Source organism: Meleagris gallopavo, chromosome Z (genome assembly GCF_905368555.1).
Source record: "Meleagris gallopavo chromosome Z, MGAL_WU_HG_1.1, whole genome shotgun sequence".
In the NCBI taxonomy this organism is placed as follows: domain Eukaryota; kingdom Metazoa; phylum Chordata; class Aves; order Galliformes; family Phasianidae; genus Meleagris; species Meleagris gallopavo.
Genome location: NC_139435.1, coordinates 34,356,029 through 34,367,331, shown reverse-complemented (window position 1 = coordinate 34,367,331; position 11,303 = coordinate 34,356,029). Strand labels below are relative to the sequence as shown.

Below are 11,303 nucleotides of genomic sequence, written 5' to 3'. Positions count from 1 at the left end.
TCCTCCACAGCTGCACCCCCTCTCCGGTGGCCCAGGCGGGGCCAGCCAGATGCAGAAGCTCTGCTGCATACAATGTGGGTAAGTCGAGAGGTGCTTTGCTCCACCAGGTTTCTGGGGAACGTTTTGGTCAGCAAGGGGCACCACAGTACTACAGGAGCCGGGGCAGCAACGCGAAGGCTGACCTCCATCCCTGAGCATGCCGTCATGGCGTACCTACTAGGTGATCCTTGCCAGCCCTCAGTGTCCCACTCGCAGGATGCACTCAGCTGCCCCTTCCCCAGGATGCAACCACAGCCCTGCCCCTGTCCCTGCCTCTGCTGTGATCTGGACTGGCTCGCAGCCCTTCTTAGAGAGTCTGACATGGTCCTGCCTGGTATGCCTTGAGGACGTGCTCGAGCTTTTCTTTCTCCCCTTTCTTTGCCAGGGTCGAACATCATAAATTACCTGAGAAACTCTCAGACCGTGGTCTCCCTCAACAAACGCTTTCGCACAAGCATCTCCACTCTGTGAGTACAGCACCTGCGTGATGTGGTATTGGGGGTTTCTGTGGGTCGGGGTGGGCAGGCCAGGCTGGCGGTGCTACCCACCAGGAGAAAGAACTTGGTTCCTGCCAGCAGCAGCTCAGGAGGGAATGGGAGCAAAGCCCCAGTCCACGCACCTGACACGGCTCAAACCTTCTCATCCAAACCTCTGGCTGGGATGTGAGGGTGCCAGGCAGCAGGAGCTAAAGGAGGCCAGGAGTAGACGGCTGCAGCCTGCCTGTGGAGGACACCTCAAAGCAGGAGGTGTTTCTTCATCTCCAGTAGAAGGAGATTTGACTCCTCAGCAAAAGAGAAGTCAAGCCCCCAGCAAGAAGTTCCCACGAGCCACCGCTCTCTCTTGCTGGGTCTGCTTTCTTCCCTGGCTTACTTCAGTGCCCTTCCTGAAGGTGCTCTTGGAACCAGGTTTTGGCATGTTTTGCCTGTGGTGCTGGAGGTAGCTGAGGGAAGCCCCACTCCTTCTGGGGGCTGCTCTGTTGGCTGTTCTTTGCCAGCAGCGGACTCCCCACCTTGCTGCTTCGCAGCCTGTAAGAGGAGATACCCCTAAGAAGAGGTCTGCCTCAAGCCCTGAGCGCTGCCAACACCGCGACTCCTTCTTTTTCAGGCAAGAGATGGCCAAAAAGGAGTCCGGGCTCTACGTGCTGCTTTTCCTGGTCTTTCTGTGTGCTCTCAGTGAGTATTTGCCTGCTGCCAGCAGTACAAACGCCAGATGGGACCTCCAGCGCGTGGGCAGGCGCTGGAGCACCCGCGGGGCCCTTCGCACTTCCCACTTCTGCCGCTCGGGGAGCTCCGGAGACGCTGTTCATACACAGATCCCACCTGGCTCGAGAGCCAATGCAGAGCCATTTCACAGCTTGCCCTTTGGACGCTGTTGTGCTGGAGCTCCCACAGCCCCGTAGCCTTCGTCCTTTATACCAGCCAGTGTAAGAGTGGTGCTCTGCCCAGCCAAGGCTATGCAGGGAGGCTGCCTGTCCTTCCAGGCTCGCTGTCAGGCAGGGAGAGGCAGCAGGAGCACAAAGCCTTTGTGCTTTACAGTCAGGGTTGGAGAAGAGGGTCCTTTCTTGCAGCCATGTGCTCTCTGCCCCAGTCCTCCACTTCCTCAGGGAATATCTTGCACCTTGGTTTGGGGGGGAGACAGTGGGACTATGGCAATCCTTAGAAACCATAGTGAAATAACTTTCTGTGTTTCAAATGACAGCTGGTGCCTACTGTGGATTCTCGCTGGCAAGAGTATCGTTGACAAAGGATTTCTTGCAGGTCAGTGACGATTACTGAGGGACAGGGAATTCCCACAGAGGACGTCTGTGCCCACCCTGGCACAGTTCATCTGGAACGAGTGGAGGTGGACAACTGGTGCCCAGGCCCATACTATGGCGGGGGACACAAAAACAAGTGTCCAGCCCTTAATTTTTCCCGATGAAGAGTCTGAGGGCCCCTGCACACGAGGCCTATGTTTTGCTTTCTGACGCTTCCTGAGAAAGTTCCTTGGCTCTGACACGGAATGGAGTGGTCCAACGTGCTCATCTCCTGCACTGCTTTCTGTCTTCCCCAGGAAGTCCAGGACTTGAAAGAGGCAGTGCCTGTGAGACCTCGGGGAAATTGCTTCACAAAGTCTGACTGGGCTCTGAAAAGTGCAGGTATGGACCCAGACAGGCACGTCTTGTTACGCTGGGCTTATGCTCAGCGCTGCCAAAGGAGGAAGAGCCGGATGAGAGTAAATCACCTGGCCTAAATCACTGTGGCAGCATGACTCCCTTGTGCTCAGCGGCTCAGCCCCCTCATGCCCTCGCTCCCTGCAATGGTGCCCCTGGCACGCCCCTGACAGGAGTTACTGCGCTTTGCTGAGATTTCTCAGGGACTGAAACCAGGTCCAGGTTGTCCTGAGCTCTCCCCATGCAGTGCGGCCTTGACTTGAGCCTGCTGCCCTTCGCACAGGGCCTTGCTGCCTGCCACTGTCCGCAGACCTCATCTCTGTGCACTTGAGACAGGGATGCTGTCAGCAGGCAGCCTTAGAGATAGCCCGAGCCGACTAGGTGCTGAGACACTGGGCCCCTGGCACTCATCTGCTCTCTTCTCAATTCAGGGATCTCCATAGACCTGCATAGATCATCCAGGTCTGCGTGGCGCTGCAGGGTGGCTTGGTTCCTGTGCGCTCCAAATGTGCTGGAGACCTTTAAGCAGGTATGGTGGCAGAGATCCTCTGTGCTGCTTTTGGTTGTTTGGGTTGGGCAGGGGCTGGAGGCAGGGTATGATGCAGAACTTCTGGGCAAAACAGGAGCTTTCTTCACAGCCCTGGCTCTGGTGTGGGGTATCCCATGTTTCATAATGGATATTTTCCTCTCCATGGAAACTTGGAGAGTTTTCTTTCCCATGCCAGCAAGACAGCTGGGCATGTCTGTCTGCTTCCCTACCTGCCGTCTGCAGCACCAAAGCAGCTCGCATGCTCAGTGCTGCCTATGCTTTTGGCTGATCGGGCCTCATGACTGCCTGCTCTCTGCTTTCAGCTGGACATTTCCCCGGGATCCTGCTGGCCTGTGAAAACATCTCAGAGTCAGATGGTCTTCAACTTGCCCACAGAAGTCCAGCCGACTGCAGTCACTGTGCAGCACGCAGTGGACACAACCTTGTGGCACATCAGCAGCGCTCCCCGTGATTTCGCTGTCTTTGTAAGTGTCTGCTGGTACATGGGGCTGGGACGTAGCTGTAGAGAACAGCTTCTGCTAGGGAACATACTGGAGAAGAGGACCAGTACTTCCTTGGAGCGGTGCTCAAGGGGAGACTCAGCCCCACCACATGAGGAGCTGCTGTAGCTCTGGCGGCCCAGGTGTGACACACGTGTTGACCTGCTGCCCTGTGCTTTATCTCGTAGGGACTGGATGAGAAAGGAGAGAACAAAGTTTTGCTTGGGAAATTCACCTACGATATCAGGGAAGAGCTGTCCCAGACCTTTGAACTGCAGGTACAGTCATTGCGCGCAGGCAGGAGACCATTCCAGACCACTTTGGCAGCAAGTCAGTGGCAGGAGAAGCGTGAGCAGTCCGTGCCAAGGCAGGGGTCCAGCGCCAGCTAGAAGAAACATGCTGAGGTTCAGAGGGCTGAGAACACATGACATGGCAGAGGTAGCTGAATGAAGCAGTCTGCTAGGCCCCACGTCCTCAGGAACCACACGGCATCGGGCTTCCACCGCTGCTCATCCTGCTCCCACAGGCCAGACATTGGCTCTGCTGGGGCACAGGGGGCCTTAGTGGGGCTGCTCAGGAGAAGGGAAGCAGAGAAAAGCCTCCTCCTCAGCCAAGGAGGGAGCTGGCCCCCAAGCAGGCACCATCGTGCTGACAAGGAAGTGCACGGAGGCAGTTGCTTCTGGGCCAAGAGTGAAGTCTCCTGTCTTCTTTCTTTTGCAGACTGAGACCCCCAGAGCCTTCTGGCATATAAAGCTCAGCGTACTCAACAACTGGGGAAATGCAGGACACACATGCATTTATCGGGTGCAGGTTCATGGCAAGAGCGCAGGAATAAAATGACACCGACTAAGGACTTGGAAGGATTCGAAGACTGTATAATCAATGGATATACAGATGGTGTATATATATCCAGGAGTTTGGCTAATATAATTTATATTGGAGTAATGAGAGAAAGTCACTCACCCTATCCCGGGCTCGCGAGATGAACTCCAATGGAGCGGATCTCCAGAAAGAGATCCTTCCCCACTGACAGTCAGCTCTTAAATGGGTCTAGGAGAGGTGGAGCCAGGCTCCACCCCTTCCTGCAGCACAGCTGATTTGCCTTCACCTGTGCTCCCGTGGCTGACTCATTGCTTGCCTCAGGTGATTAATTAGAGGTTCAGGCCATGATTCAGCAGCCCCCTACACTCCACCCCTTCACGGCATGAACCAATGATTAGGTTGACTAAAAGGGTGAGCTTTCCCTAATACAGAGATCCAATACACCGCGACGCTTATACAGTTTCATCGCGACACATGTTGGTAAATTTCAAGATGAGTGACGATCGGTGAAAGTTGACATCCGTCTATGGGCCAGCGCTCGATGACGTTACTGGAGGCATGCGGTCGTGAGGTGCCGGTCCGTCCTATGTTCCATCAGTCCCATGCAGACCGTCACCAGGTGTTACACATGATCTGACAGTAACACTGGAACGTTTTGATGATGTTTCATTCCTTCCGGTGATCCTGAAGGCTCAAAGACTCAGGGGGAAATACAGATGTTTCAGAGGTACCAAGAGGAGAAGGTCTGCCCTCCAGAGCAAAATACAGGCCGTATTTCTATCCTGGGTCAACACTTCTGCTTGTACGTCCTGGGGCACGTCCTGGCCGCGTGTACCACACTTTCTGGCCGCATGTTTGCGGCTGCATAATAATATCAGGCACCAAAGGAGGTGTCCTGATCTGCCATAGGGACATGATGGGAGTCCCTTTAGCAATGAAAATCAGAGTGTTGACCACAACATCAGTAGGCCTATCAGTAGTACCTATTATGGGCTGTGGGCAGGTCTTACAATGCCCACTTTTTCTAATTCCTGCACCGTTTTTGATATTTCATCTTGCCCACCTGGGAGTCTATACTGTCTCACATTAGTAATCCGCACAGTTTCGGCAGGCAAATTGGCCTCTTAATATTACCTGCACCACCCGAGTACTAATACACCTCTGTCGAAGTCTGAACTCTCCCACGGTTGTCTGGAGAGCCAGACCGCATAGAATATCTATGCCCAAGATGTATTCCTGGACTGGGGCAATAGATACCTTATATTCCCGGGGTGGGAGACGCCCAACCCCCAGTTTTAACCGTGTTTGGGTGACAGGAATAATTTGTCCCCCAAAACCATCAATCATCACTCTGTTTCCATGAAATTTGTTTGGATCTCTGTAAATGATTGACGTTTCTGCTCCAGTGTCCACTAATGCCATAACTCTCTGAATATTTCTTCGGGACCAATAAATTGTTAATTCTACATAGGGCCTCCGGTCCCGTCTGGAGGCCTTAGGGGGACTAATATCCCTCGTCACGCCATGAACTGCGTTAGGGCCAATTCTTTTGCTTCCGATGGCTCAGGCATCGTGGCCTGAGATACTTGAGGCGGCTTTTTTTTCCTATTAGGAACAATGAAGTCTTCTAGGTTCCATATTGTTGTTGGTATTCTCTCTATAATTCTTACCCTTGGTTTCTTAGGGTAGTTTTGAAATTTTGGATTGTCCTTTAGCTGTCTCCAAAGCTGGAGAAGGACATGGTTGGGCTGGCGGTCAATCTTAGCAAATTGGACCCCAGCTCGGATTAGGTCGTTAAACATTTGTTTTCGGGAAACCCTTATGGGTCCCGATCGAGGAGCTCGAGTAGCCAACATCTTGGTGTTAGTCACTGGCAGGACCTCAGCTTCTTCTAACATCCAAATGTTGCGCCTAGTCCGCAGGCGTTCTGTCTCCCCCAGATCAGCTACTATCTGAGCAGCCTGCTGAACTACGGCTTCCGAGGTCACCAGAGGGTTTTAATAGCAAAACTAAGGTCCCATATAGGTGGGAAGGGGCCTGTTGTAAAATTAAATCTCGCATGCCCGCCGAGAATTTGATCATATCTGGGCTATCATACGAGTCTTCATATATTGCTTCTCTCATACCTAACTCGCGAATGTAATTTTGAAGGTCCTCCATGGAGGACCATAGTCCTGTGTTTAATGGAATGTCTGTTTTATTTGGCCAGACCATCCAGCATTCTGCCATTACCCAATCTATTATTGAGTGGTTCTCATTGGTATACTGGATGGCAGAGTATAGTCACTGCCTGACAGCAGGGTGTAAGGTTACGGTGGCCAGCTCTGCCATTTCTGGCCCATTAACCATAGCACTCTCTGCCCCAAATCCCATAACCTGAGCAGCCATGCAGGTATACTCTCTCTCGGCCTCTGCTGAAATCGCTGTCCATGTCCATTAATTCAGTTGGAGTATATGGCCTGGCTGTCACATGCAAATGCGTTTCAGCAGGGGGCCATTGGTCAGGGGGCACCCCTGCTGGTCTATCTTGTACCTTTTTTGTTTTTTGAGTTATAGTAGGACAGAGTTCCAGGGGATCCGCCATAAGCGGAACCTCTAGATCTGACTTAGAACTCCTGCTTTCCTGTTGAACCAGGTCCGCTACTTCAGAGGTATGACTATCATCTATTGAAATACTATGGACCTCACCTAGAGACTGTAAAATTGTTTTTTCCCCTGTTAATACATTAAGTTCTTGTTCCAGTTTGTCAATACGAGCTTTTAGTAGCTGATTTTCACTTTCTAAGTTATCTGATCTTGCCTCAGCTTGATTTAAAGCATTTAACAGTGGCCATGCCGCTATGGATGCAGCTAATTGCCTTTCTTTCGTAGTTAAGATGTCTCTGTCTAGTCCCTGAGAGTATTCTGTTATGCGTACTGGGGAAATATTCCCCAAAGTACGCAAGGGACCCCATTTCTCAATTATAGTCGCCATTGATAATAAGGAGATCCCAGAAACCCTGGGATCTGCCCGGGGATCATTTTATCTAGGGGAACGGTGTTCTCCCCCTTGACCCATTTATAGAAATTCCACAAGAAAGACATGATCTAAAGTAGATTTGGCCTGCCTGGCTCACCAATTGTATTATCAATGGATATACAGATGGTACGTATATATATATCCAGGAGCTTGGCCAATATAATGTATAATGGAGTAATGGGAGAAAAATCACTCACCCGATCCTGGGCACACGAGATGAACTCCAATGGAGCGGATCTCCAGAAAGAGATCCTTCCCCACTGGCAGTCAGCTCTTAAATGGGTCTAGGAGAGGTGGAGCCAGGCTCCACCCCTTCCTGCAGCACAGCTGATTTGCCTTCACTTGTGCTCCCGTGGCTGACTCATTGCTTGCCTCAGGTGATTAATTGGAGGTTCAGGCTGTGATTCAGCAGCCCCATACAGAAAACATTCTAGAAAACAGCTTCTTTAAAAAATAAAACACAAAATTGTTCCACCTCAGTGATGTGTGTTTGCTGTGGTGCAGAAGGTGCTCCTTCACAGGCCTCCTCTGAGCAGCCCATTTCTACTTGTCCAGCAGAAACTGGGCATTCCTCACTTTGCCTCTGCTCCATGGATGCAAGTGAACCAGGCAAAAGGAGATGACGGTGCCCTAGCCCTGTGTGGTCTGGAGGGATGTGAGGGACATCTGTGAAGGCTAGCGGGCGTTGCAACAGGCACGGAGCTTAGAAACCCACTGTGGCTGAGGAAGCAGCTCAGGTGGTGCGTCCCCAAAACCAGCCCCCGTGGTGCTGCTGCTGTTGCTGACTCCAAATCCCATGGAAACCTCCCATAGGTGGGAGGGTGTTCCTCTCCCACTTCTGCCACTCAGGCAGCTTCAGAGAAACTGTCTGCACACAGATTCCAACTGGCCCCAGAGCCAACACAGAGCTCTTTCATGGCTTTCCCTTTGGCTACTCCTGCGCAGGAACTCCACAGTCCCACAGCATCCATCCTTTATACCAGTCAGTGTAAGAGCATCAACCCATGTTTTCTCAGCTCTCCTAGGACACGCCTTCCGCCTTCTGACCTGCTTTGTTGTCTCTTTACTAATATCCCTTTCACATTGTGCAGAGCGGGCTTGAATTCCATGGCCTGGAATTTAACAGAGCTGAAATGCACTGGTAAAATTCTGGCCTACAGACACATATTCAAGTAGAACTAGCAATGCAAATTCAGCGTTGCTTAAGGAAGTGGAGTTTCACTGTTTTTCTGTAGCAGCAATTTATGCATGCTGAGCAACAGAACAACCAACAGCTCTTCAACATTTGACTCTAATGAATAAGTCACACATTGTGATTTTTTACTAATTAGGAATCCAACAGAATAGGCCAGCGAAAAAACAGCTTTCTATCTTGCATTGTTTATGAAGAGAAAGACAGTCCTTCTAAGACCAACGTCTGCTCCATGAGTGTTAGCTGAAATTTGCTTTCCCTTGTGACTCAGATCGATGAAGGAGGTTATACCAACAGCACTGCACAGCCTCCCCTCATCCTACAGAGTACCAAAACATTCTGCCAAGGTTGAGACGCCCTGATCCTCTGAGGAGTGTGGAAGCTGAACACATGAACGAGTAGTACTTTTTCTGTGTTGATTTCGAACTTTTTGTGAAACGTCAAATAAGGTTTTCTGAAGTGACGGAGTCAGCATCAGCCCCCAAGTATTTGGTGAGAAAAGTAAAACCACACAGTATCGGATGTTTTCACAGACTGCATTCCAAACTCAGGAACAGATCAGGAGAAATGGCTCAGTCTTCACTTCTGTTTTGTTCACACATCGACTCTGAGTCAAGCCGTTCCTTTGCTGCCAACCCTCTGGACCAGTCCCAATCTGGGAAAGAACCAGGCAAAATCTAGGCAAAAGAGAAGCAGTGCAGATTATTGTCTCTCGCTCCTCCACCACAGAAAGCAAACAACCTTCACATCAACACTTAAGTTCTGTGTGTCACTCACACTACAGAGTTTCTCTGAAAGTTGTCACGGGGTTATCCCTAGATGTAAGTCCGTGACGGGGGCACAGGCCCCGGGAAAAAGAAAAAAAAAAGAAAAAGGAAGGGGTACGAACGGTTTGCAGCGACCCGGTCCCGTGCGCTCCGGGAGAGGGGGAAGGGCACGGAGCTAGCAGATAGCTTTAACGAAGAGAGAACACAGTGGCAACGATGTGAGCAGGAACGGTAATTTACTGCATGTAACTAAGTCAAACAAAACGAGAGAGACAAGAGTATCCAAAATGCGAGTCAAACCACGAGAGACAGTGCGAGGGAAAGCACGTGCTTTTCCGCGGGGCGAGCCGAGACGGCTGAGCCGGGGCCAGACGGACAGGCAGACACGCTCGGGTTCTGTCCGCCCCACTGCCTCTTCCCGCCAGGTCCTCCGGGGATGCCGCCCCCTCCCCTCCCCTCCCCTTCCTCCGCTCCCCTTCTCTTCCTCTCTTCCCCTCCCCTCCCCTCCCTTCCCATCAGGATACTCAAAGTGCCCGTAAAAGGCAGGATATGGAACCAGAACATTAACTCGTTAACTCCCACTGGTCCACATGATGTTCTGATGTGGAATACTGACAACAAAAATCACAAAACCACAACAAAGTGCATGTCTGTAGAGCTACTCGGGAGCAAGCAGGAACTAAGGCATTACAGGTTCACAAGAAAGGTAGTGGGAATAAATGCCATTCACCAGGGATATCTGGAGACATTTTAGGAACAAAATTTAAAAAGAGCAAGCAAAGTAACTAAAAATCTGATCTGATGCATGTCTGCTATCTCGGTACAGAGTGATGTCACTTTTCACGCGCTCTCAGAGCAGCTTATTCCTCCTGCCACATCTTGATGCCTTAGCTGGGTTAATCACTTTCTGCCCCAAAGATATCTCAGAACCACGCAACACTTTATACTGCTGCTTTCCTTTCTCCATGTGACCTCCAAAGTGCTGCTGTCTGTCCTGCCAGACACATGGTGACCACATGCTCCAGACCAGCCCATGGGGACTTGTGCCAACACACACACTTTGAAACTTTGTGCTCTGAGTAAGGAACTGGTGACAACCATCATGGGAGTGCCCAGACCTGAAAAATGGGCACTGTAGCTTCACAGCGCTTGGCACTATCTAGGCTAGTCTGAAGATGGGGTTCTTCAGAAGTGCCAGGGGGATCAAGCTTTCACAGGAGGGAGGAAAATGCCTTCCATTCAAAACTGGGAGCAACTGCAAAGCCTCCAGGACTGCACAATTGCTGAAACACTGATTATCTTCAGATGAACACTGAAGATCATTGGATCGCGGAACTTTTGGGGTTGAAAGGGACATGAAGATCGTCCAGTCTCAACTTCCCTTTCGCAGACACAGTTGCCACCCACCAGCTCAGACTGCCCAAGGCCCCATCCAACCTGGGCTTGAGCACCTCCAGAGATGGGGCATGCACAGCTTCTCTGGGCAGCCTGTTCCTCTCAGTGCAATTTTTCTTACTAACATCTATTCTAAATCTGCCTTGCTTTGGCTTAAAATGATTCACCCTTGTCCTGTCACTGTCTGACTATATAAAACGCCGGGCCTGCCATATTTTTAGTAAACTCTCTTTAAGCACTGAAATGCCACAGTGAAGTTTCCCTGAAGCCTTCTGTAGGCTGAAAATCCCATTCCCCATAGTCTTTCTTTGTAGGATAGGCAGTCCAGCCCTCTGACCATCTTTGTGGCTTTCTCTGGATGCTGCAGAGTGCCCCTCACCTAGTTGGCTCACCCACCATTTGCATCCGGCGCTTATCATTAACGCACTGGAGGAACCTCCTGGACTGTGAATGGTTGGCTGAGTAGGCCATTCAGCAAACACCGGCGTAATTCCCCCATGATGACCAGGGCCTTTAATTGTGAAGTTGCTATCAGCTGCCTGTAGAGGGCGTCATCAACCTCCTTGTCCTGATTGGGTGGCCTGTAATAGACACCCACGACAGTATCACCCATGCCAGCCTGCCCCTTACTCCTCACCCACAAACTCTCAACCTGCTCCTCATCAGTTCCTGGACAGTACTCAATACACTGCAGTTGCTCTCTCATGGAAAGAGCAACTCCACCACCTCACCTAGCTAGCCTGTCTTTCCCGAGAAGGACTTAGCCATCCACGACCATGTTCCAGTCACGTGAGCTGTCCCACCATGTCTCTGTAATTGCCACCAGGTTATAATCTCCTGACTGAATACAGATTTCTAACTCCTCCTGCTTACTCCCCATGCTGCGTG

At 51.1% G+C, this 11,303-nt stretch overlaps 2 protein-coding genes and 1 long non-coding RNA gene across 3 annotated transcripts; 2 read left to right on the top strand and 1 right to left on the bottom strand.

The window, feature by feature from the left end:
- Window positions 1–1,706: 1,706 nt before the first annotated feature.
- LOC146542203 (uncharacterized) lies at window positions 1,707–2,720 on the top strand. Its single transcript, XR_014880389.1, has 3 exons — window positions 1,707–1,796; window positions 2,092–2,176; window positions 2,623–2,720. It is a non-coding gene; the product is annotated as an uncharacterized LOC146542203 (long non-coding RNA).
- Window positions 2,721–3,061: 341 nt separating this feature from the next.
- On the top strand, window positions 3,062–4,156 carry LOC146542202 (sperm-associated antigen 4 protein-like). The gene is made up of 3 exons (XM_085213211.1): window positions 3,062–3,205; window positions 3,409–3,498; window positions 3,941–4,156. Exons 1-3 carry the CDS (start codon window positions 3,095–3,097, stop codon window positions 4,058–4,060), a joined length of 321 nt encoding a protein of 106 aa, XP_085069337.1. The 5' UTR covers window positions 3,062–3,094; the 3' UTR covers window positions 4,061–4,156.
- LOC146542201 (uncharacterized) lies at window positions 4,156–9,459 on the bottom strand. The gene is given in 2 exon segments (XM_085213210.1): window positions 4,156–6,039; window positions 6,041–9,459. Coding segments are annotated over 2 exon segments (711 nt in total). The 5' UTR covers window positions 6,272–9,459; the 3' UTR covers window positions 4,156–5,559.
- Between the last annotated feature and the right edge of the window lie 1,844 nt (window positions 9,460–11,303).